Source organism: Gossypium hirsutum, chromosome D08 (genome assembly GCF_007990345.1).
Source record: "Gossypium hirsutum isolate 1008001.06 chromosome D08, Gossypium_hirsutum_v2.1, whole genome shotgun sequence".
Lineage (NCBI taxonomy): Eukaryota > Viridiplantae > Streptophyta > Magnoliopsida > Malvales > Malvaceae > Gossypium > Gossypium hirsutum.
In genome coordinates, this window is record NC_053444.1 from 68,395,033 (window position 1) to 68,420,332 (window position 25,300).

General features: G+C 33.4%; 4 protein-coding genes across 5 annotated transcripts; 1 reads left to right on the forward strand and 3 right to left on the reverse strand.

Annotated features, from left to right (window-relative positions):
- Positions 1 to 101: 101 nt before the first annotated feature.
- On the reverse strand, positions 102 to 4,560 carry LOC107939488 (transcription initiation factor TFIID subunit 15). Its single transcript, XM_016872825.2, has 3 exons — positions 4,291 to 4,560; positions 1,305 to 1,611; positions 102 to 939 (listed from the first exon to the last, which is right to left on the reverse strand). The coding sequence occupies exons 1-3, from the start codon at positions 4,496 to 4,498 to the stop codon at positions 324 to 326; spliced, it is 1,131 nt and encodes a 376-aa protein (XP_016728314.1). The 5' UTR covers positions 4,499 to 4,560; the 3' UTR covers positions 102 to 323.
- Positions 4,561 to 5,817: 1,257 nt separating this feature from the next.
- Positions 5,818 to 7,757, reverse strand: LOC107939497 (peroxiredoxin-2). Its single transcript, XM_016872839.2, has 3 exons — positions 7,362 to 7,757; positions 7,170 to 7,249; positions 5,818 to 6,282 (listed from the first exon to the last, which is right to left on the reverse strand). Exons 1-3 carry the CDS (start codon positions 7,514 to 7,516, stop codon positions 6,029 to 6,031), a joined length of 489 nt encoding a protein of 162 aa, XP_016728328.1. The 5' UTR covers positions 7,517 to 7,757; the 3' UTR covers positions 5,818 to 6,028.
- An 898-nt stretch (positions 7,758 to 8,655) lies between these two features.
- On the reverse strand, positions 8,656 to 11,955 carry LOC107939474 (DNA-directed RNA polymerases II and IV subunit 5A). 2 transcript variants are annotated; one of them, XM_016872811.2, is made up of 5 exons: positions 11,826 to 11,955; positions 11,413 to 11,627; positions 10,421 to 10,600; positions 9,865 to 9,978; positions 8,656 to 8,958 (listed from the first exon to the last, which is right to left on the reverse strand). In XM_016872811.2, exons 2-5 carry the CDS (start codon positions 11,611 to 11,613, stop codon positions 8,833 to 8,835), a joined length of 621 nt encoding a protein of 206 aa, XP_016728300.1. In that variant the 5' UTR covers positions 11,614 to 11,627; positions 11,826 to 11,955; the 3' UTR covers positions 8,656 to 8,832. The 2 variants fall into 2 exon arrangements, with proteins under 2 accessions (XP_016728300.1, XP_016728299.1); XM_016872810.2 differs by having other exon boundaries at positions 11,781 to 11,938.
- Positions 11,956 to 21,233: 9,278 nt separating this feature from the next.
- LOC107939480 (aldehyde oxidase GLOX1) lies at positions 21,234 to 23,674 on the forward strand. Its single transcript, XM_016872818.2, has 3 exons — positions 21,234 to 21,968; positions 22,100 to 22,260; positions 22,360 to 23,674. The coding sequence occupies exons 1-3, from the start codon at positions 21,291 to 21,293 to the stop codon at positions 23,552 to 23,554; spliced, it is 2,034 nt and encodes a 677-aa protein (XP_016728307.1). The 5' UTR covers positions 21,234 to 21,290; the 3' UTR covers positions 23,555 to 23,674.
- Positions 23,675 to 25,300: the final 1,626 nt, after the last annotated feature.

The following is a 25,300-nucleotide window of genomic DNA, read 5'->3' on the forward strand; positions in this document are numbered from 1 at the left end:
TATACAAAAAAGAAAGAACGGATTTGATGTACTAATTTGATTTCAGATTCAAAAAGATAATGATGCAATTGAGTACCAAGGCAGCAAATTCAACACCTAAATGGAATGCAAGGAAAGCAAATTGGATTCATGTTTTAACCAAAGCACTGAGAAATAAAGTCCTAGCTGTCTTCATAACACTTGGAAAAGGGTTTACAACGATAACAAGCTGCATTTATAGTGTAAAAACCAAACCCAACCAAAAAAAGCTGTAAATCCCGAATTTATTAGCTAAAATAATCGATACAAAAGTTTATATCCCAATACGCTTTTCTGCCATTTGGTTAATACGGGCCTCCTATTCTGTCTCGTCCGGCACCTCCTCGTAGATCCTCTCGTCCTCGCTCCATGTAGATATCGCGACGGTATTCCTTTGGTGGAGGTGCACCCCTGATTGGTGATCTACTCCTTTCTCTCATGTCACGTGGTCTGCCACGGGGTGGAAGCTGTGGTGGTGGAAGTGGTGGAGATGGTGGTCGTCTCTCGTATCCTTTCCTGGAATTGAAGAAGTGATCCCTTCCACGATCTCTCTGTCCCCAATCCATTGGCATTGGCCTATCGAATCTACTCCTTCCCCTGTAGTCATCGTCTAGATATTCAAGTCGGTCTCTACGCATGCTCTGATCAAAAAACCTGCCTTCATGCCTTGGAGGTGGTGGACCAGCAGCTCTAAAGTCTCGTGGACCTTCCCTAGCCCAACTACGAGGAGGAGACCTGAAGTTGCCGTTTATGTTCCTGTGAGGTGGTGATAGATCCACAGGTGAGCCAGGAAAGCGCCTGGGAGGGGCATGTGGAGGTGGGGGACCAGGGTAGCCTCCACGGGGACTTCCAGTGGGCGCATACCGAAATCTCTTGCAATTGTTGCAGTATTCTCTCCTTGCAAAGTTTAAGTTCGCACATCTGTGACATAAATGGAAAAAGAGTCTCTACAGATTAAAAAATGGGGAAATAAGGAGTAGTCAACAAAATGCAAAGCAAGCAGCATAAAAATATTAAGGGTAAACTATGAGAAGTTACAAAATGGTCGTCCAACTATTCAATTGTCTTTTTCAATCACCAATTGGTAATGTAAAAATGGAAACACCCAAAAATCCAAGATAGTTGGGTGACCAAAAAAGACAATTTAATAGTTGAGTGACCATTTTGTAACTTTTCAAAGTTGGGTGACCAAAAAATATTCATAGTTGGGTGACAGCTAATGTAGTTTACCCAGACATTAAAGAGGACGAAACAAAATTCAGGCTATGAAGGTGATATGAACTTACAAAGGATCTGGACATATCCAGTCACCTTCCCTAGGGCGTACATTAGGATTATTTCGAGTCATGCCTTCACCTCCGATAGGTCCAGGACCATAACCAGTTCCATCAAAACCCCGGCTGCTGTGTTGCCTGCCACCACCTGGCCCTCGACTATAAGGAGGTGAAGAGTCTCGGTATCTACCAGGATCCCTCCCATTACCAAAATCACGGCCCCGTGACGGACCACCTGAGCGATCAAAATGGGAACCATTACGGTGATCTGCATCCCTACGACGTATAGGAGAACTTGAACCTGCACGAATTCTATATCCTGGAAAAAAATAGCCAACAGCACATAGATAAGCAAAAACTAATTAAAATAAGAGAAAGAATATGGGAAAAGATGTATTTATATGTCGGTCAATCAAACGTTCAATTGTCCAATAGATTAAAGTTCGCAAGGATGGTTACCACTGGTCAAGATCTCCTCATCATGAGTACGGAAAGAAAAATCCCGAACAGAAGGAAACTTGTTTCAAAAGTTAACTGCCCTTGTTACTTTCAAATACAGCATTTTACCAATTACCGGTACATAATGCAGGGGCAATACCAATTTACCATTATCCATGCAACAGCTCAGTCAGCAGGAAGAAAAAAAGGTCGCTTTCCTAATATCTGAACTATGGGTTTTCAACCTAATATCTGAACTATGGACCCCAAAATCGAAAACCTGGAGCAACCACATTTGATACAGCAGAGGTAGAAAGGACTCGAAGGAGAGCATCCACAATGCACCCCACAGTGAATAAAACGAGCATATACGCAACATAAAAACCATTAACAACCAAATACACCTAAAACCTCCATACAAATTGCCCTGATAAAGAGAAGTAGTCTGAGGCAACGAAGGAGAACTAAAGGATGTAAACCGCAAAAGATATCCCCCCTTGTGAAACTTGAAATTAACCAGTAGCCAACGAATTTGCGGAATGGCACATCTCAGCACATTATTTGAAAAGGTTCCACAAAAGATATCCACCTGACATGAGTTAACTTCCCTATGCATAACTTGATGGATAGAAAGTACAAACCGACAGGGCTTCTTCCATCCCCAAGGGAGACTGCTTATGCTAAATGCTTAATTATCTGATAACTTTGCCCACCAGCTCAACTATACCCCATTAAACACAAAATAATACAGAAACAGAGAGGTTGCTTCATGAAGATAGAATATAGTATACAAAGGATATTCCATAATACCCCATTTACTTGTAACATGACACTACTATCCCCGATAAAGTATTATTCAAAAGCCATCAAAGCTAAACCCACTTACCCCACCCCAAGGAAAAGGGAAAAAAAAAAAAACAATGCAAAGACCAAGCGAATTCCACCCCAAAAGTTCATTATAGGTTACCAGAAGCTCCATTATCATTCCGTAAATTAATAAAACCAACAAAAGTCCAGGAGAGACCGCTCACTCCCGCAAACATAATTAGTTATCATGGCCCTATGCAGTGTTCCATAAGCGTAAAGCCCTCAAACTTTTTCCAGCCAAGGGACCGACCTTACCACTGATAGCCATTTTAAACCGCTTGACATTGTCAGTATTCCAATTCCCATATGATGTTTTGCAAATATCTTGAAAAACTTGACCGCAAGCCTCTCAAATAGCAATTGAAATTAGCATTTCAAATTAGACATGTCATTCTATCAAACCCAACCCCATAGTAACTATCTTCAAATTCTTGCCCAATTTGATAAGTGATAATAGCTTCAAGACCGAGATGCAATGTTGTCCTTAGTGAACAGTACCACAAGTCCATTCATCATACCCAACACATATCAATGGCATTTGACAGAAAACACAACCTGTTTTACTAAAAAAAATTAACCCCAACAATGATCCAAGATTGCACTCATACCAACATTCCTTCATCAAGACCCAAGTTCTTGCAGGAAACACTCACAGCTGTAACACACAACAGCAAAATTCATTCGCAACTCAATACACCATAAGGGTATTAGATCCATTTGCTCGACATGCAACATAAGGAAGAGATAACGGGTTGTACATTCCCAACTGTTGTGTAACTATTACATAGACACTGAACAAACATCATTGAACTGGAATAGTTACCAAATAATGTTTACATAAACATCTAAGCATTTAAGAAGGGCTACAAGACCCATATGCAAATAAATCATATAGAAACAAGGTATGAGGAATACTAGAAGTAGAACAACATGAAGAGCGGGTCTGTTTACATGACATTGGATTATAAACATTGCTGAAGGGAGACCGATTCATTCAGGAAAAGTCTTCAAAGTATCATCTGTTGGGAGCCGACAGACCCCTCAATGGGTCGGTATCGTCCCCGGTAGGAGTTTTATCTCCCAACTCTAACAAGAACCTGAGTGCCTAAAGCTACGTGAAGCGGCAGCAGGTTCACAAAGCGGGAGCACCTCGTCGGCTCCTGACTTATGACACACTTGAAAAACTTCTCCGGAAAAAGTCGGGCTCCCCTCAGCAAGCATAAACAAATCCCCTTAGACTAAGTTGTATCCATAGAATATTCAAACACGTTGCAATTAGGCTATTTGCCTCACAGCTTAATTTCCTATCTTGAGGACACGAACCATACTCTTATTAACCAACCCTAATTTCACTTAATAGCTTTATTAATTCCTCAATAGCAGTATAAATCTACTGGACATGTAAATTTACATTCAAATTAAGACGTTTAATTTCATCAATACCTATAAATATCCAACATAATCATACATTTCAATACCTACATCAATCTAGGGTTTCAAATTTCAAATCACATGATTCCTTTTTACTTTCGACTAAAACAAGGCCGAAAAATAATTTTAACTTCACCGTTATCGATATATTAAAAAAAAGACACTGAAACAAAATCAAACAATAAACAATAATCGATTAAACCAAAGAAGAAATTAAAAAAAGAAAAAAGGTAAAACGATTCCATTAAAAATAAAAACCAACCAGGTTCATCTTTGTATCGATCAGAACGAGAATAAGGATGCGGTTCACGCCGGACCTCCCCGGGCTCATAATCGCTACCACCACCACCACGGCCTCGTCCTCCGCTTGCACCACCGTCAGCTCCGTCGCTTGCCGAAGGTCCTACAACAAGGCTGCTAAGGAGCGGCTGATGATGCGATGTCGTTTGGTCCTTGTCTCTAGACCCCATTTGTCTCTCTTCCTCTCGCTCTCTTCTCCTTTCTATAACAGCTGACCGCTGAGATTATGGATACCATAACGGTGGGGGATATAGTATATAAACCCTAGCGCCACGTGTCTGGTTTTTATTCGGCCATGTGTTATTGCGTAAGAGGTGAGAGATTTTATTTTGGAATAGCCCCCGATGCTTTTTAATTTTGTGTTTAATCCCTCAAATTTTCCTTTTATTACAGGTAACTCCTGCACTGGATAACGTTAATTTAAAGATACTTTTAAAATGTTATAAAATATTATTTTTACTTAAAAGTTTAGAAAAAAGAACAGCCTACTAAGGGTGGGTTTGGATGGGCGATTGGATGTGGTTCGGTGCGGTGCGGTGCGTTTAGCTTACTTTTTATCTCACGCTACAGTATCGCTACAGTATCTAATCTCACCGCCACCGCTGTTTTTACACTAACCGCAGGTAAACGTACCGCCCATCCAAACCCACCCTAAGTGTTCATACTTCATAAATTCATTTTTACTTAAAAGAAGTCATAAATTATAAATTTAAAAATACTTATTGCATCTCCATAGGTCCAATAAATTTTTGGGTGAAAGTTGTTAAAAATACACTGACAATTGCTTACAAAACAATTTAAAAGAAAAAAAAACCAATAATAAAAATATTTTATTATCAATACTAAAAATTTTAGCATAAACTACAAATTTATAATATAGATATATATTTAAAAATAACATAAAATAAATAATAAAAATGATAGTTTAAAACTAATTAATAATAAAACATGAAATATGTACAATATTAAAATTAAAAAAATTGAATCAAATTGTTTACTATAGTGTTCTCATCAATTTTGGGTTGATGTCGAGTTAACTTGTGACATTAATTTTAATACATTATGAATATATACAATTGATAGAGATAATAAAATGAAAATGTATAAAATTGTTAAAATAAAGCTTTAATTAGTAAATTAAAAATTTTACTAACCCAATTGAAATGGATTCAAATATCACCATATGTATATTTTTATTAGTTTTTGTTAAAATGAAAAGACTAAGATACTAAATAATATAACTCACTTTAATTGCGAAATGGTATTTTTGTAATTTCTTTAATCAAATCGATACTCAATTAAATCGTGATGCCAATTCAATTAAAAAATTAAATAATAATATATATTTTTAAATAAAATAATACCTGTCAATGCATAATATCTCATGAATGTCAAAATTGACATGCACGTGCAAAAATATAAAAGAAAATATAAAACCAGTTTAATTTGATACCGCAACATTCTCATCATGCCACACAAAGAAGGAAAATAAGAGAGAAGTAATTGGTTCTTTGACACAAAACGGAACATGGTTCTTCGATACAAAACGGAACATATTCGCTCTTAAACACGCTCGATCTTACATGCTCCAAGAGACGTATTTTATTATTAACAATACCATAAAAGGTGTGCTAAATAAAGCAATCTACATTAATAGCCAAGGCCAAGAAAACATAGACCTTATTAGGCACAAAGCAAATCTAAAGAGCTTTAAGGATATCATCAGCGCTTGACACGGTAAACTCCCCTCCAGATTCGACATTTGCCGCCTTCACCTTGAGGTCATCGACCAAGAGTGCGAACCTCCTAGAACGAGTGCCGAGACCTTTATCGCCAAGGTTGAGCTCAAGACCAAGGGCATGGGTGTATGTTGCTGAACCATCAGCTAGAAACTTGACATCTTTGTTCTCAGGGTAAGTTTTGGCCCATGCCTTCATCACAAAGGGGTCATTCACTGCAAATTCAAGTTATTCAAGTCAGGTTTCTCTCGATAAACTAATATTGAATCGGGCAATCAAAAATTGGAAACTTTAGGGTTTACACATTCTATTGCTTGTAAACTTTTACACCCAACAAACTTTAGGGTTTGCTTTTCAAAGAGTGTTTTTTTCTAAAATTATCTAATCCAAATGAAGATAGGAATTAACTAACGGGTTAAAATATCTAAACGAACCACGTATTATAGTCAAAAGTGCAATCTAATCCCTGTTTTATACAACTAAGTAAACTAAATCCTGGTACGCTTGATATTGGTGCAAACAAGTAAAATCTAAGTATACGAACTGAAATACGAGAGTATATAGGCTAAAGAAATTGGCAAATAAAGCAAAATATTTTTTTCCCTAGCAGTTCAACTCCAAACAAAAAGTTTTATTTGCAAAAACCATAAAAAACTTCAAAAGATATTAACACTAGAAAACCGTAAATATTAACTCTGTTAAAATTTAATAATATATGGACTAAATTAATAGGGTCCGAGAATATTTGTTAAGAAATTCTTTTTCCTGCTTCAATTCTATCTACCTACAGATGTGTATTATCAAATTTCATAAATTTAGCTCAAAATTTAGACAGTTTTCCATTGTTTTATTATAAAACGTACATGGACCAAATTACCCAGATTTATTATTTAGGGCTTAATTTGCACATTTCTTTCACTTTTAGTATTTCATATACAAACTCAAATTCACATTATGCTTTTGAGAAGATTTCATCAAATATGGCATCAACATTTTATAACAATATATTTCTTTCATGACTGCTAAAAATTAAAAATTAGACTAAATTGACGCTAATTGATTTCTTTTTTCAAATAAAACAGAATAAAAGATAGAAATTTACCGCTAATGCAAATAATTTCATCAACGCCCTTGGATTTAAGCTCCCCCGCTTTCTCGATGAATCCAGGAACATGCTTCAAGCTGACACCAAATCAAAACCCTCCATGAACCAAATAATAATAATAATAGACCACCGTTCACCGGCAACGGACCGTTAAAAAACATCAGATAGAGAAGGAGCCGACCATTTTACCTGCAAGTAGGGGTAAAGGCACCGGGAACGCCAAAGATGATAACCTTTTTACCGGCAGCCAGGGAATGTACGGACACCTGCTGGAGCTTATCATCGGCGTCGAAGTAGGAGAGAGTACCGTCCGGTAACACGTCGCCGACAGCGATCGGAGCCATTGGATATGTGTTCGGTGAGGTAGTTGAGGCGATTGATTGGATCGGTGATATAAACGAGGGTTTGGACAGTGAGAGAAACGGACAGTGTGTATATATATTTATAGGGGATTTTGAAAGGGTGACAAAAAAGCAACCTATTAGCTTGATTTGATACACATTTGAGATCCGAAGCAAAACCGTAAAGGAAGGAGATAAAAATCTATGCCATTGCGGGACCCTCCTACATTTCTATATAGGTCTAATCCTATAATAAGTCCCTGTACAAACGTGTTTTTAGTGAATTTAATTCTTTTATTACAATTTGATTATTTCTTTTGCCGGCAACAAGTTTGGTCAAATTCTACTAGGCAGCTGATAAATATTTCTTTGTAAAGTTCGATAATAAGTCCCTATATCACTTTGTAAAGTTCATTTTAGTCTTCAGGTTAATTATTATGCATTGAATTTTTATTCAAATCATGACACCCTCACAATTTATTGTTAATTTACTAATAAATTAAAAAAATAAGTATCATGCTCAACTGATTTATCCATAACCCAACCCATAAAAAACCCAATTATCTCCCCAAAAACTTCCATGTATTTTTATTGAAAAATTCGTTATATTTCCTTTCAGCCACATAAAAATTCAAAAAATATGTAGATTTTTGGGGATAGTTGATTTTTTTATAGATTGAATCATAAGTAAATCATCTGGGTATAATGTATTTTGTCCAAATTATTAATAAATTAGTTAAAAGAATTTTTATTTGAAAGAAATGAATTTTCATGGTAAACTTTAATCCGCTAGTTCATATATTTTCCATTAACTTCATCAAATAATTTAAAAATATTTTTAAACGTGTAGCGAGTGACACGATATGCATGCTTTGAATTTGTTTTTACAATTAGATAAATATTAGATAATTTTTCTTCTTTTACCTTCTCTTATATGTGCAAAATAAAATTATTTGCCCAAAAAATTCCATATATCTGAGTCACATCATTATATGTTTCAAGAAACAAGCAACATCAAATTATTAGACTGAATTAACCAAAAAAAAAATTGACCTTGGACTAAAAATACATATATAATAGAAGAGTTTAAAATGATGAAGCTATAGTAGATGGACTATAATAAATTATTGCATCAATTCGAATTATTAATGTATCAAAATTTATATAAATATATAATTTCTTGAGCACAATTATGATACTTGACACTTGACAATACACGAATACAACATGAATACTAGGATACGGGCCGGTTAGTTCGGGGTTTGTTTTAGAAAAAAATTGCTTTATCGGAGGATAATGTTGTCGAACAGGGAACATGCTTACACAACATATCGGTAAGTGATATAACGACCGGCAGTTTCACTAGGCCGGATTATCTTCACCACTTGTCCACGTTTCAGCCCGAAGTATCTTGCGATTGGATCGCTCACCTGGATACGAGGCAGCTGCATTCAATCCATTCCAAAATTATATGATATGGACATACACAGAGAACAAGCCTTAAAACAGCATCTATCATGAATTAATATCTAAGATTTGCATTGTTCTTGCACACATTTCCTGTAGCTTGGAATTACCGAGACATCTTTGTACGAACTAGCCAACTGTTTTATCTTGTGTCAGTCTATTGAATAGACTATAACAGGGCAGAATGCTTTTTCGAAGTTAGACCGTCTCGTTACATCATTTGGGCTCTTCCAAAAGAGCCCCTACTTGCACTGTATGTACTCACTGCCTACCAGACTTACTGGCCGCTTTACTTGGTGCCTAGCAAACAAGGAAGATTTCTAGTCCCAACAACAAAGGAATGGGCATTTCTGGAGACTAGCTCACTTCCCATTACCCAAGAGGAATATTCCTCACACAAGATTAAGGGAGCCATAGAAAGGTAACCAAAACAACAGAAACAGGAACTACCCGAGCTAACAATCAAGAACACAAATTTTAGTCCTAGAAATGTAGCATTACATCCGGGAAACTGTAGCAGAAAGTATGCGATTTCAATTGACAAATACACATGCACATACAGCTTTAACAAGCAAAGGCGAGCTCAAACACTTTCAGAATTTTTACTAAGCTAGCCAGCCAACCAATATACTTGCAAACAAATCACGCATGCCCACTAAGGCACCTAATATCTCGAGTTAAATTAGCAAAGACTCTACAAAACATGATTCAAGTAGAGCTGTGGTTCTACACCTAATTAACCGCTTGCAAGAACATATTAATATGAACCTAAGTATAAAGTTGAAAAACAACTAATATCATGTAGGCTAACAAAGATTTGGGAAAATCACTTTACAATACTGGGTTCTAGGGATACATAGTAATTCGGGTTACAGAATACTGACCTGTGTTTCCTTTACGGTATATCTATGAAGCAAAGTCTTTTTCTCCTCATTAGTAAGCACCTGATGTTCAGGCACGAGAGCATGTTCTTTTACATTGACCAGGAGCTCTGCTTCCTGCACCAAAAAAGTTCAAAATAAGAACCATGGGAAGAGAAATTTTAAAATATATGTGTATGCTATTTGAAAAAGCAGATTTCAAGAACAGGGGTGCATATGATTATACAACTGATATATATACATGAATGAGGCAACCTAAACATCAATGCTTCAGTTGCTATAATATGATTATACAACTGATACATACATACAAATGCATGTATACCGATTTTAGCAAAAATTTTCTAATAAATGGTGTTCGCCTATCATGTTGATAAGCTCAAGAATGTACGCTTGATTAGATAAACCATTGGCCTCAAAGCTTTCCTTATACAATAATATATGCCAAGCATCACATTGAGAGAGATTGGATAAAGCAAGTCATTGATTAAGAAAATTATCGGTAAACATCATGATGACTTGGGTGGAATTTGAAGATCATAAACATAATGAATTTTACCTGGAAAACCTCCAAATGGAACTTTGAAGAAATTTCATTTATACAAGTTCGAGCAAAGGGAGTTAAATTCTGTTGCACAACTAGTATAGCCCTAAATACATTCTCTGATTTCATTCGGTTGGTATACGTCTTCATTGTCTTAACACCAACTTTGGCCTCTTCAGGGAAGAAAACATAGATCTTGCACGCAAAAAAATTATCACTCATAAATTAATAAGACAATAAGCAAAGATGATTTAAATCATAAGCCAAGAACAGAGACAAGTTTTTAAACACTCAACACACCACATTCCAATACATAGATGACAATCAAAGATGGATATAGATAAAAATCCAAGAGCGAAAACAAGATTTTAAGCATTCAGCACACAGATCAAAATCCAAGAGCAAAGACGTGATAGATGACAATCAAAGATGGATATAGATAAAAATCCAAGAGCGAAAATAAGATTTTAAGCATTCAGCACACCATATTTCAATGCATTGATCTAGTATGCAAAAATTATAACACATAATTTAATAAGTCGACAAACAAAGACATTCAAGATGCTATAGTTCAATACATAGATGACAAACAAAGATGAATGCAGATCAAAATCCAAGAGCAAAGATGTGATTTTAAACATTCAACACACCATATTTCGATACATAGATCTAGTATGCAAAATTTAGAACACATAATTCAGTAAGTCAACAAACAAAGATGAATATAAGCCCAAATTCAAAATCAACAAGTTCTTAAACATTCAAGACACCATATTCCAATACATAGATGACAATCAAAGAAGAAAACTGATCAAAATCCAAGAACAACAATAACAAGTTCTAAAACACTCAACATGCCATATTACAATACATTCAAAAGCAATTCAGAAATAGCTTGAAACCCAAACACTCAACATGGCTATAGTACAATACATTAAAAAAAGCAATTTAGAAATGGATTTGAAACCCACTTGTGGTTAAAAGTTAGAGAAACAATTAAGGGATACCTGATCAGAGTTATCATTCCGCTTGGTTTTATTGATAACAAGATCCTCCCTTTTCATATTTTCGCCGTATTTGGAAATGAATTGTTGTTTTGACAAATTAATTTCAAAATCTCCAACGAAATAACCCCTATCTTTCAACATCTGCATTACAGTCTTTCGAATTCGAAAAAGCCTCTTGATTTCATCATCCGACAATACCATTTTGTGTTTCCCCCCTTCAACAATGAAAAAAATCCACAATAACAATCGAAGTCAATTGAGAACACAAAACGAAACCCTAAAACTTAAAAAGGGTAAATGAAAACGAAAATTGTAATAAAAATGAACGAAAATTAATGGCGAGAAAGATAAGAGAAGAGAGAGATTACAAAGAACAAAAAGTGTAGCAGAAAAAAACCCTAAGAGAAAATTACTCTTTGCGTCCCCTTTTGAATGCTAACAGCTGAACTTGCTTCCTTTTTGGTATAGCACTATAGCTTGAAGGTAACAAATATAATAATGTAATAAAATATAGCATTGCCTTTTTTTTTTAAGGTAAATTACACTAACTTCATTACATTATTCTTAAGATTATGTTTTGGTCACTTAATTTAAAAAAATTATAAAATAGTCACTAAATTATTTAAAAGTTTTCATTTAAGCTATTAAACTATTCAAAAGTTTTTATTTAAGCCACTGGGCTGTTAAAGTTTTTTCAAGTGTAGCTAGCAGGCTCCAAGCTACAATTTGGCAGTAAGTAAGGTGAATTAATACCCATTGATGAGTAGAAAGACATACATTAATTCTAAATCAATGTGACGATTAATATTAAAGATCAAAGAAGAAAATTGTTTAGATTTAGTTCGTAGATTCGTAATGTCAAAAGTTATTTTATGGAAAAAAACTGAGTTGTAAAAAAAAAGGGAAATGAGAGCTTTCGATTGGTACAGACGGTGCAAATAGAGAAAGTCATACAACAATAATTTTAATAGCCTAGTGACTTAAATGAAAACTTTTGAATAATCTAGTGACCTTTTTATAACTTTTTTGAAATTAAGTAACCAAAATATAAATTTGCTAATGGTTTAGTGACTTTAGATGTAATTTACTTTTCACTTTAGATACACTCCATCACAATTAATTATTATCAATACTAATTCAAACACAATCCAATTCGATTTTGACAAAAAAGTTAACAACTTGAACTTGCAACTCAAAACAAATCGAATCCAAAAACGATTTAAACATGAATTGATTTGAATAAATAGCCTAAAATAATCTAGACTTAAAGTAACCAAAGCAAAAAATTATCCAAACTGTAATGATGCAACTCAAAAGAACCTTAAGTCACAAACCTACTCAATCAAAGCCTCATTAATTTTTTAATATATTTATTTTACTATTTTAACCAAATCCTCATCAAATTTTCATATTATTATATAAATATATTAGTTACACAAATTTGTTTTCCACCCCTATGGTGGGTGTACCTTAATCTAGTAATGTATGTTATACCTATTTCCATAAACAAGCCACAAAAACCCTAAATCCACACCACAACCTAAACCTTAAATCTTATTAAATTTGTCAACAAAAGGCCAAAAATGAGAATAAGCCGACCCTTCTCACATGAGTCAAAGAGTAGCTCTAAGACAAATATAAAGTTGGGTATCATCCATTGTTTTCAAAATTGGATCGAAAATCAATTGGGGTGTCGATCTGAAATAAGAGGTTGGATAGGTTGACTTATGAACTGGTACGAATCGATTAAACTGGTGTGAATGGATTTGATTGGTGATTGAATTTGTTTTCTCTATTTTTTTCAATTTTTTATGATTTTTAATATTTTATTCAATTGAACCGGACAAACAAATTGAACCAAGAATCATGATTTGACCAATTTGCCCACCAATCTGTTTATGAAAACCTTGGTATCATCTCAATATTCATCTTCTTACTATTGGTGCTAGAACTCCCTCTCACTTTCTTCATTAGTTAGAACTCTTCATTGGCTTAAACATTGAATAACATAAAGTAAAATTTTCTTCACTCCCATAGTCATAGCTCATCATATCTTTGACCCTCGAAGATAAAAGGTTAAAATATACCATAAGTCCTTATACTTTTTGGAATTTTGAAATTTAGTTTCTATATTTCTATTTTTAGGAATTTAGTCCATTTACTTTTTCAAATTTCAAAATTCATGTTCAACTATTAACATTTGTATTTTTTTTCAAATTTCCTTGTTTAACATTTTAAATTTTAAAAAGTTACTTGGTAGTCATGTAATTAAAAAACAACATTGTAATTAACATGCATTACATTAAAGTATAATAGTCACGTATATATAGTCCATCACCCACTTAGGATTAAGGTATGCCACACTATAAACGTCACAAGCGAATAAATCAATAAACGGATTTATGATCTATTCTACTTGGGTCCTGTCCAATGTACTGTCATTCCAGTCAATCACATCTATGTCTCTATCTTTTGGAAGTCATTTGCTCTGATGTTGAAGACAAAGTTTTTCCCTAATTAGATTTGATAGATGGCATATTAGTCTTTCAATCGGTTTACTCATTTCCGATTAAACTAAGGACAGGTTTAGGTTCATCTATTAATACAAGCTGTCTTTTCGTATTATGATCTAACCATGTAATACTGCTTAGTATTAGTTAAACGTTAGATAACTAACATGTCAATATTTCCTCTCGTTTTATTAAACTTAGACGAAAATACTGCACTAAGGGCACCAGATCTAATAGATGGGTGGTCGTACGTCCACATATGGTTGAGACACTCCGCTAAAGGTGCTCATGGGTCGGGCCTAAGCATAATATTAACATACTTTATGCTTGCCCAAGCCCAGCTTGACCCGAAATCTAGGCCTAAAATTTTACCCAAACCTGCCCATATTTGCAAATGACTAACTCAAGTTCATTTGAGGCCCACCCATATTATTTTTAAATTTTTTTATTTATATTATATTTGTAATAGCTCAATTTTTAGTGGTGTCAAAAATTGTGGTTCGAGACCACCAAATCTGATGAGTTAGCTCATAAATATTATTATTAATATTTACGAGTCAAATAGGGATTTTAAAAAGGTTTTTGAATTGATACTTTGTGTTTTATAATAATAATTTAGGTCAAGTGGTTTTAGAAAATGAGGTATCGAGACCTTGTTTCTATAAACCGAGTCGTAAATATTTTTATAAATATTTACGGAGTGGCATTAAGTTGGTATTAAAGTTTTGTTGAAAAATTTTAACGTTTCGGTAGTTAATTAATTAAAAATGACTAAATTGTAAAAGATGTAAAATTTAATCACTATTTGAGTAAATGGGTAATTGATAAAGGAAAAGGGACTTAAATGGTAATTAAACCATGGTCAAATTTTCCAAGCGATGTGTTATGATTGATTCCACTAGCTTTTGGATTAATTATTCTTTTAGTCCTAATAAGTTTGGGATTAAATTGTAAATAAGTTTATTTAGTTAAAATTTAATTAAATTGAATGATCAATTGTGAAATAAAACCTTCCTTTGATGGTAATTGTGCCATATATTTATGTGATGGACAAAAATGGGCATAGTTTTGGTGTTTTAAATTAATTATTAACTAAGGGTAATATGGTAATTTGATGGATTAAATTAAATTAAAATAAAAACATAAGGAAAAAGGTGTGCTTATCATCTTCTTCCCTAAAATTACACCCAAAAGCTTCCATGAAAATAAATCTAGGGTTTGGCCAAGCTTTAAAATCCAATCGGTAAGTGATTTTCGTTTCGTTTTTAATAATTTTTATGTTTTTGAGATCGTTGCAACTAAATCCAGCTAGTCTGTACCTTCGATTTTGAAACTGTTAAAGATTTTGAAAGTTTCCATTTATGAACCTTGTTATTTTTTATATTAAATGATGAATTTAAGATATTAATTGTTATTTAAAAGTATTTTATTAAGTGATTTTTGATGAATTTTCTGATTAGGGACTAAATTATTGAATTAATATGAATACAAGGGTTTGTTGTGAAATTATTGAAAAAAATGGGCTGTATTGAATGCTTTGAATATTTGGGCTAGCTTAGATTTGTATTAAAAATGGTTAATTTGCATGTTTTGGGCTCAGGGACAAAATTGAATAAAAGAAAACTTTAGGGATAATTTTGTAAAAATGTTAAAATGACCAAATTGTAGGAAATGAATTGTTTTATTGTCTGATAATTATTTATTTGATATATTAAAACATGACATGGAAAATACATGTATATGAAACTTGCCTGATAATTATGCATATTCATGATTATGAACTGTTACCGGAATAAATATACACGAAATTCATGAAAATAATGGTACATGAAATATTGATATAATGAAATGAATGATATATGTTTATGAATAAACGACAAGAAAATGATATGTATCATGACATGTAAATATGCGACTATCTTTGATATGTTGATTCAAGAAAATTATGTATGTTGAGACGAATAATAAACTCAAGTGTGTCATGTCGAGAAACAAATTTATCAATGTTGAATTTATATGTAATATGTGCAAGACGCTAGCCAGTGTTGTTACTTGATGCTTAGGCAAGTGTCAATCTATTGGTTGAATGGTAATATGTTTATTTATATGATGCATTGAATTGGTAAGTATTTAAGTGAAAATATGTTAGTGCTCATGAAAGAGTGGTAATGTTTAAAGTACGCAATTTCTTATGAAATGACTTATTATGTGATCAATTCGAAAAAGGCTTTGGTTAAATGCACTAGCTTGTGACCATGGTTGAATGATATGTTTATGACGTGTTTGTCATGCATATGGAATAAGTGTGGAAAGTAAAGAAATGCAAATGAAAATAAAGAAATTTGGAAGAGTTAAAAGTTATATAAAATCCTACTAAGCTTGGGATAATATGTATAAGTGATACTGTGGATTTATTCATATTGTGAATTGATGGATGTAACTTCATGAATATTATGGTATCAATATTGGATTATTCTTGATATGTATAGATTTCATATTTGAAATGAATTAATATGATTAAAGACTACACGAGCTTACTAAGCATTCATTGCTTACGTATTTGTTTTTATTTACCCTACAGATTATTGGAAGCTCGAACGGGTTGGAAACTTGTTGGAGTTATATCACACTATCCATTGGTTCTATCGGTAATTTTGGATGATTTAATTCTGTTTATAATGGCATGTATAAGTTAATTTGGCCAACGTTGGCTTATTAATGTTTTTTTATATCTAGCCATAGGGATGGCTTGTGACGAACATGTTTTAATGTGCATATATGAGGCTATATCATGTTAGATGTGAGTGTTTGGTATAGTTGAATGATAATAATCTTATAGAGATGTTAATACTTAGTACAAGTATGCATATATGTGAATTTGGTCATTTTGATAAGTTTGAATACTAGAGTATATGTGATGATAATATATGTATAAAACTTGGGTTTAGCTTGATTTGAATGCTATGATATAGGTTGTTGATGTGTAAAAGTGTTAAGTTAGGTTGATGACAAATGGGGTGAGAAATGTGGCTTAGAAATGACCTAATTTTGTCCACATGGGCAGAGGCACGGATGTGTGTCTCAGCCGTGTGTCCCCTGTATCTATTAAATTGAGCAAAACAGAATGTTCACAAGGCCTAGCACACGGGCGTGTGGTTTGTCCGTGTGACCTAAGTCAGTAAGACCTAATTTTGGACACGAACTGGAACATGGTCGTGTGTCCCTACTTCGAATGTCCACACGGCTTGAGACATGGGTGTGTGTCCCCTGCACCTTTGAAAATTTTGAAAGTTTTTCAAAATTTTTTTGAGTTTTCGATTTAGTCCCGATTTGTTTCTAATGTGTATTTTGGGCCTCGAGGGCTCGTATAAGGGATAATATGTATGATTTTAATTGGTTTTTGACTTGAATGTTATATGATATGAAATGTTTACATTTTATGTCTGTTTGATTTATAAACTCCGATAATACTCTGTAACCCTCTTCCGGTGACGGATTCGAGTTAGGGGTGCTACAATATTATTTTAATATTTAATAATTTTATATTTTTTATTTATTGAAAATTTTTATATAGTGGTCTTAACATTATTTTAGTGTTTACATTAGAGTAGTATTATATATTTAATATATGTTTATTTTTTAATGTGTTCTAAATTACATAATATCTAAAAATAACATAATATAAAGTATTATAAACTTAAAACGGGTCGAGCCTTGAATGTTCAAGCCTAAGCCCAACCCATATTTCAAACGGGCCTAGGCAGGTAGCCCAACCCATGAATAGGTCTATTGACTCCCCTATTAATCATACATGACATTTCGTAGAAACCCTTCCTCAGGGGACAATACCTTCCATTGTTGAGGAACTGAGTTGGGCAAACAGCCCGTTTTTAGTGGAATCGGAACAGTGGTTTTGGGACCACAAATCTGAAGTTAGAAAATTTAGTTTTTTATTATTTTATGTTCTACTGTATGATAGAAATACCATATAAAAATTCCGTTAAGAAATTTTACCGTTTACATACTTAATTTGATAAAAGGGGCTAAATTGCGTAAAGTGCAAAAGTTAAGTTCTAATAGCTAAAGGTATTAAATAGCTATAGAATTTTAAATTGGAGGTCCTTATATAGTAATTAGCTATTAAGGTTGTTAGTGGATAAGCATGAATAATCATCATTGGAATTTGAAGGAATCATTAAGTTTATTTTTAGAAATTAGTGATTAAAGTTATAATTAATTGAATAAAATAAACTATTATCATCTATTATCATCATCTTCCACCAAAAGAAAAAAAAAAACCTAGCCATGGAAGCTTGAAATTAGGCAAGCTTATTTTGCTCAATTAGGTATGTATTTTTGTTCCGTTTTTTATGATTTCTATATTTCCGGGATCGTTGTAGCTTAATCTAGCGAGCCCGGGGATTAATTTGTAAAATTGTTAAAGTATTAGGGTTTTGCTATTGATGAACATACTTGAGTTTTGAAGTTTGATGATAGAAAATGAATGGTTGTTGTTAGATAAACAACTTTTGTAAAGAGAATTTTGGTGAAATCATCAATTGGTGGCTAAATTGAAAAAGGTGATAAATTTATGGTAAAATTTGTGAATTTTGTGAAAAATTTGCGCTGCTATTAATATGTATAAAAATCGGCTAGGCTTGAGTAAGGATTAAATTGTATGGATTTCATTTTTCGATCCTAGGGACTAAATTATAAAGGAATTAAAAGTATAGGGCAAAATGATAATTTTTCCAAAATTTCCATATTGATTAATTTGAATGAGAATTATATTGAAATGAGTTAAATTCATTCTTATAGATCTTGTCAAACCTCGTACAGAGTTAGATCGTGGTAAAGAGAAAACATCAGATTAGCCGTCTCCGTATGTACGTACACTCGTCGAGGTAAGCTTGTGTAATTAAATTGTATACTTATACGTTTTAAATTGAATTATATGTATGTGATTCGTATAAATTGCCATGTATAAATACTGATTGCATATCCGACGATTACTGAGTCCCGTTTAAACCTTAGGAATTCGTAAGATACAAATGACATGTCATTAGGGTTACCAATTTGGTTGAGGTCCTGAATGTGTTGTGGACACACCACAGCTCGTATGAGCTTCTCGATTTGCAACTCGTGAGAGCTTATCGATTCTCAGCTCGTATGAGCTAACTGATTCACAGCTTGTGAGATTATACCGATTCATAACTCGTATGAGCATATATGTACATTAATTGACGGATTACAGATTAGTACACCTTATGTGTACTACTCGTGTATCTAATGATATTTTAAAGGGTTCAACGGGCAATGTTTTGTTATGAGACAATATGAGTTCGATACGAACTATTACAGATAAATACATGAAATACATGGAAAGGATATTACATGATATATTGGAACATGAAATGGATTATACATATATATGAAACTTGCTTAGTGGTTATGTTCATCCATGTTTATTGGTTATTATATGTGTTTTACATGGCTAACATGTTGAGGATATGTGTTTAGGCTTTTGGCCAAATTGGTTTGGATATGTTTTGTATGCTTACCTTAAATGTGATTAAATGGTAAGTTAATTTCTTTGTTATACGAACTTACTAACTCTGTGTTATTTTTCGTGTTTTATAGTGATTCGGAAGCTCGTTCGGGTTGGAAGCTTGTCGGAGCTATATCACACTATCTATCGGCTCATTTGGTACTTTTAGTAAATAAATTCCGATTATAATGGCATGTATAGGTTAATTTAGTCAATGTTGGCATATAAGTGTTTTGTTGAAACTAGCCACATATTTGGCTTGTGTTTGGTATATTTTGAGGTGTATATATATATGTGACTTTATCATATTGGTTGTATGTGATGATATTACATGTTTTAAACTTGATCTTGGCTGGTTTTGGATGTCTACTTATGACTTGGTTATATGCAAATTGTTGTCTTTAGGTTGGTACCAATTTGGTGAGAAATGTGGCTTGGTAAATGGCCTATTTTTGTCCATACAGGCAGAGACACCGGCATGTGTCTCAACCGTGTGTGACACACAGCCAAGTGACACAACCGTGTGTCCCCTATATCTTCTTAAGAATGCAAGTCAGTATGCTCACATGGCCTAGCACACGGGCGTGTGGCTTGGCCGTGTGACCGAAGTCAAGAAGTTACACGAGCACGGACACGGCTGTGTGTTCTTATTTCGAATGCCCACACGGCCTAAGTCACGGGCATGTCTCTTGGTTGTGTGAGTCACACGGTTTGGCCACACGGCCATGTGTCCCCTACAGTTTTAAAAATTTTCAATCTTTTACGAAAAATTCTTTGAGTATCTGATTTAGTCCCGACTTGTTTCTAATGCGTATTTTGGGTCTCGATGTCTCGTATAAGGGACAATATGTTTGATTTTGATTGGTTTCTGACATGAATATTGTGTGATATGAAATGTTTGAAAAGTCTGTTTAATTGATCTGTAAACTCCGGTAATGCTCCATAACCCTGTTTTGGTGATGGATACGGGTTAGGGGTGTTACAGCCGGTGTCTCCAAGGACGACACTTCAAATACTTCTCCTGGAGGAGTAGACCTCTCCTTAGCAATTTTAACATATTTTAATTGATAGATACAATTAAATCATGCATTGTTAGGTAAGAAAACTTGTGAAATAATATAACAAACTTCATGGTAATAGGGATAAATAATTTAATATCAAAACTATACATGAACTTTATTCTAATGTGCAATGACATACATGAACATCGATTTTGTGTGATTTTATACGTAGAATTTAAATTTGATTCAGTTTTCACAAATCACTAATAACATTATTGAATTTTCACCAATTTACATTAATATATTGCATACACAAACAATTATATTAATCTAATGTGAAAATGAATGGATGTATTCATTTCTTTAAATGTGTCTAATTAAATGAAATTCAAAGTTTCACTACACATATAAACCACAATTCAAGTTTTATGTGCATAATTGCACCAAATCAAAATTCATGTATCAAATTACACATTAGACCAAATTTCATATATAAATTTGATATTTATCCCTAATGGATGTTACATTAACAAAATATTTTAATTTTTCTGGAAAAAAAATATTTTTATTTTATTTTAATTTCCTAACAAAAAAAAGGCCTTTAAATCTTTTAACTTCCTAAAAAACCGTTGTTGAATGATTAAAATATTCTCTTTTGTTAACTAATCTTCCACTAAACAAGGACTAAACACTAATTTCCCCTAAATTCATGCACTTTGTAACGTAAAAATGCATATAAAAGGCGACGAAACTCTTTGTGAAAAAGCAGAGTCGTAGATCCTAGGAATAATCTAGGTTTAAATTATATAAATAATAAAAATGGCGTTGTTTTGGAGAGGGCTTATTATATTACCTCTCCTATTTGTGTATGCAAGCAGCCATTTTATATATACTAAACGACATTTCGATAAACCCGAGGTAGTCGGGTTTAAGGACCTTGATTACCTCCACGGCGATGGCGGTGGTTTCCTTAGTGGCCCCATAGAAGCCGATGATGGTGTCAAAGCTTCGAAGACCGTCGTTGAAGCTGAGAGTGACGATGATGACAATGACGATGACGACGGTGATAAGAAGAGTAAAAAGAAGAATGAAAAGAAGAATAAGAAGAATAAGAAGGAGAAAAAGAATAGCAAGAAAGACAAAAAATACGATGAAAGTTTCCATACATTGCCGGTCGAAAGCCTTGTAAACGAAAAGGGTGGTGACGGGAATACCGACGATTCGTCTCAACTCGTCGGCTATAATGTAGTGACGGCTCAAACTACGTTTAAGGGGAGTTGGGAATTGTTCGTTGAAAACTCTGGTGTTTCCGCTATGCATGTGGTGTTGCTTCCGAATATCAATCAAGCTTTGATTTTTGATGCCACGGTGTGGAAGGTGTCAAAGCTGAAATTACCGGGACCACCATGCCGACATGTCGAGGGAACCAATGAAGAAGATTGCTTTGCACATTCAATCCTCTTAGATGTTGAAACAGCACATATTAGGCCACTTAGGGTATGTTTTTTAATTATTGTTTTGCTTATTTCTTTTATATTTCACAATGGTTTACTACAAATTTCCTTTATTGTTTCTATTCGCAAAACTCAAAGGTTTTTCTTTTAAATTTTTCATTTTCTTTATAATAGTTGAACTATGACACTTGGTGTTCATCGGGTGCTCTTGATATCAATGGTCGATTGGTAAGTACCGGTGGTTACAACAATGGCTCTGACACCGTGAGAATCCTTGACTTATGTGATACTTGTGAGTGGCAAGAATTTCCCGGTGCACTTGGAAACGGAAGATGGTAATAAAATCTAAAGATTTATTATAATTTTCATGTTTAGGGTTTAGGATCTAAAGTTTAACAGCTTGAATTTAATTTTTTTTGTTTTTTTCATTAAAGGTATGCCACACAAGTAACATTAGCTGATGGTAAATTCGTAGTGTTCGGCGGTCGGGATTTCCCGACATACGAATTTGTTCCGCCAGAAGGACAAAAAAACACCATCAACGAAGTGATCAATTTCCCATTCTTGAAGGAAACACACGATCCCGTTGAGAACAATTTATACCCTTTTGTTTTCCTTTCAACTGACGGCAACCTCTTCATTTTTGCCAATAATCGTTCGGTTCTTTTGAACACTCAGACCCACACGATTATCCACGAGTTCCCAATGCTACCTGGCGGTGCTCGTAATTATCCGTCATCGGGATGCGCTTCTCTCCTTCCAATCATGCTTAAACCTAATGAAGATAGGAAATCAATCCCCGCCGAGGTTTTGGTGTGCGGTGGAACGCCGCATGATGCATATACAAAGGCCGATTTGCAACGCCCTAAGGTGTTTTTGCCAGGGAACACCGATTGTGCTCGCATTGACATCACCAAAAGGAATGGCAAGTGGAAGATCCAAAACATGCCCTCAGCTCGTTTATTGGGAGACATGGTGGTGCTTCCGACGGGAGATGTGTTACTTGTCAACGGTGCCAAGACCGGTTCAGCCGGTTGGGATGACGCCAGGGACCCGAATTTACACCCAGTTTTGTACAAATTCCAAACTGATGGAACTGGTTCCAAGTTCACCGTGCTTAACCCATCCAACATCCCCCGCATGTACCACTCTTCCTTCGCTGTCCTTCCCGATGCAAAAATCCTCATTGCTGGAAGCAACACAAACCCAGGTTACCTTGATGACGCATTGTTCCCCACCGAAGTTCGGGTTGAGAAGTTCTCGCCACATTACTTGGACCCGAACTTGGGTATGTTCCAACAAGAGATCATTGTTGAAAATTCCAATAACCAGGTGAAATACGGTCAGAAATTTACAGTGCAAATCCGTGGAAATGTCGAAATTGACCAACAAAAGCTTCAAGTGACGATTTACTCACCGCCATTTGTGACGCACGGGGTTGCTATGAATCAAAGATTGATTCAATTGGGAATTGTGGAATTTAACAAAAATGTTGCCATAAATACAAACAACATTGTTCTTCAAGCTCCCGTTAATAGCAACATTGCACCACCTGGTTATTACATGCTCTTTGTGAACTACAATGGAGTACCTTGCCGTCGATCAATGTGGGTTCGAATTTTACCTTAGATCTTTCACAACAAGCATTGAATTGTCAGAGCCACTATATGTAATACGAATCATTGTTCACGTTTTGTTTCACAAGTTGTTATTTGAAGATCTTATATAAAATGTGGATAATTAGATTTATTTTAATTTCTCTTTATAATTTCTTAGTTTTATAATATTTTATAACAGATATTTGGTTTAATTTTGTGAAATTAATATATCATAAATCATTTTTCGAGGTTAAATGATGGTTCGAGGAAAATTTTTAAATAAAATATAATTATACAAATATATTAATATTAATATTAATATTAACATTAATATTATTTTTTATATTGTTAGCATTTATAGATAGTAAAACGAGTAAAATCAAGTTAGTAAAATATAAGTTCGAGCCTAACCCAAAGCAAGTCGAGCCAATTGTGCTGATTAGCCATGAACAACTCTACCAATCAATGGTAAACATAAGAGGTGTAAAAATCAGGTCAGGGTGAGACCGTCTTGTTACGTACCCTAAATTTAGAGACCAATATAAAAATTACGTAATAGTTTAAGAACATTTGATACAATTAACACTACATAGTTGAACCTTTATTCTACATTTTTTATCCATGAAATGATATAACAAACTTCACGATAATAGATTAAACTTGTCCATGAGCTAAGTCGAGGCTCAAATTACAAAAGAAATTCCAAGCCCGGCTCGCCCTACCCATAAACTTATTTTACTATTTAAACAATAACAAAATATATAATTTTATATTAATACCAATTTTTGCACGAACTGATTTTGTATTAATTTAAACTATTTATATTTTTTTTGCTAAAAAATTAGTATAAAATTAAACGAGAAAGATAGTAAAGTAGGATATAACAAGTTTAAATATTTAAAATTTTTAATATTTAATTATTTTTTCAATATTAAAAATTAAGCATTAAAATTTTTAAATATTTTTTTAATATGCCGTCTATGATTATTTTTAAAGATTTTGTAATATGATATACTAGTTTTCTTACCTGTGTAATTTACGGGCTAGTTGTATATATTAAATTTTTTTAAAATTTTTCTAAAAATAAGTAAAATTGTGAAAATAGATTTATATTATTTCATCTAAATATTTTTATTTTAAAAAAGTTTTAAATTTTTAAACAATATTTTTACCTACTATTTATTGTAAAAACATTGTATTCAAATACTATATATTATAAAAATTTTAAATACTATATGAATAGTGTATAAAGTTTTAAAACAATATTCTAAGGAGAAAATAATTTTTGTAAAGAATATTTTAAAAAAATATAATTCTATTATTTAAAAATTATAATTTTTTGTATTATGTCACTAATCAAATTCTGTTTTTTTTAATTTTAAATTCTATTGTTAAATTTTAACTAAATATTTAGAAAATTAAATTAATTAGAACTACCCAAAATACTCATATTTCTTAGGGTTTCCAATTTTAACCTGATATGTTTATGAATGATATGTGAAAATAGCAAGTTGACATGACATCACACATAATAATATGTTTGTAGTCTTGTATTTTGAAAATAATAGAATTTAATTTAATGAATTTAACATTTACCGTTTCATCATGACTAAAATTTTAAAATTCGGAAAGTATAGGAATTAAAAATGACTAAAATTAAAGTGTGGGGACTAAATTCATAACTTACACATAGTTTAGGGACTGATAGTAAAATTTAACCTTTTATTGACTAATCTTCCTGTAAACAATGAGAGCTAATAAAAAAACCCAAAATATT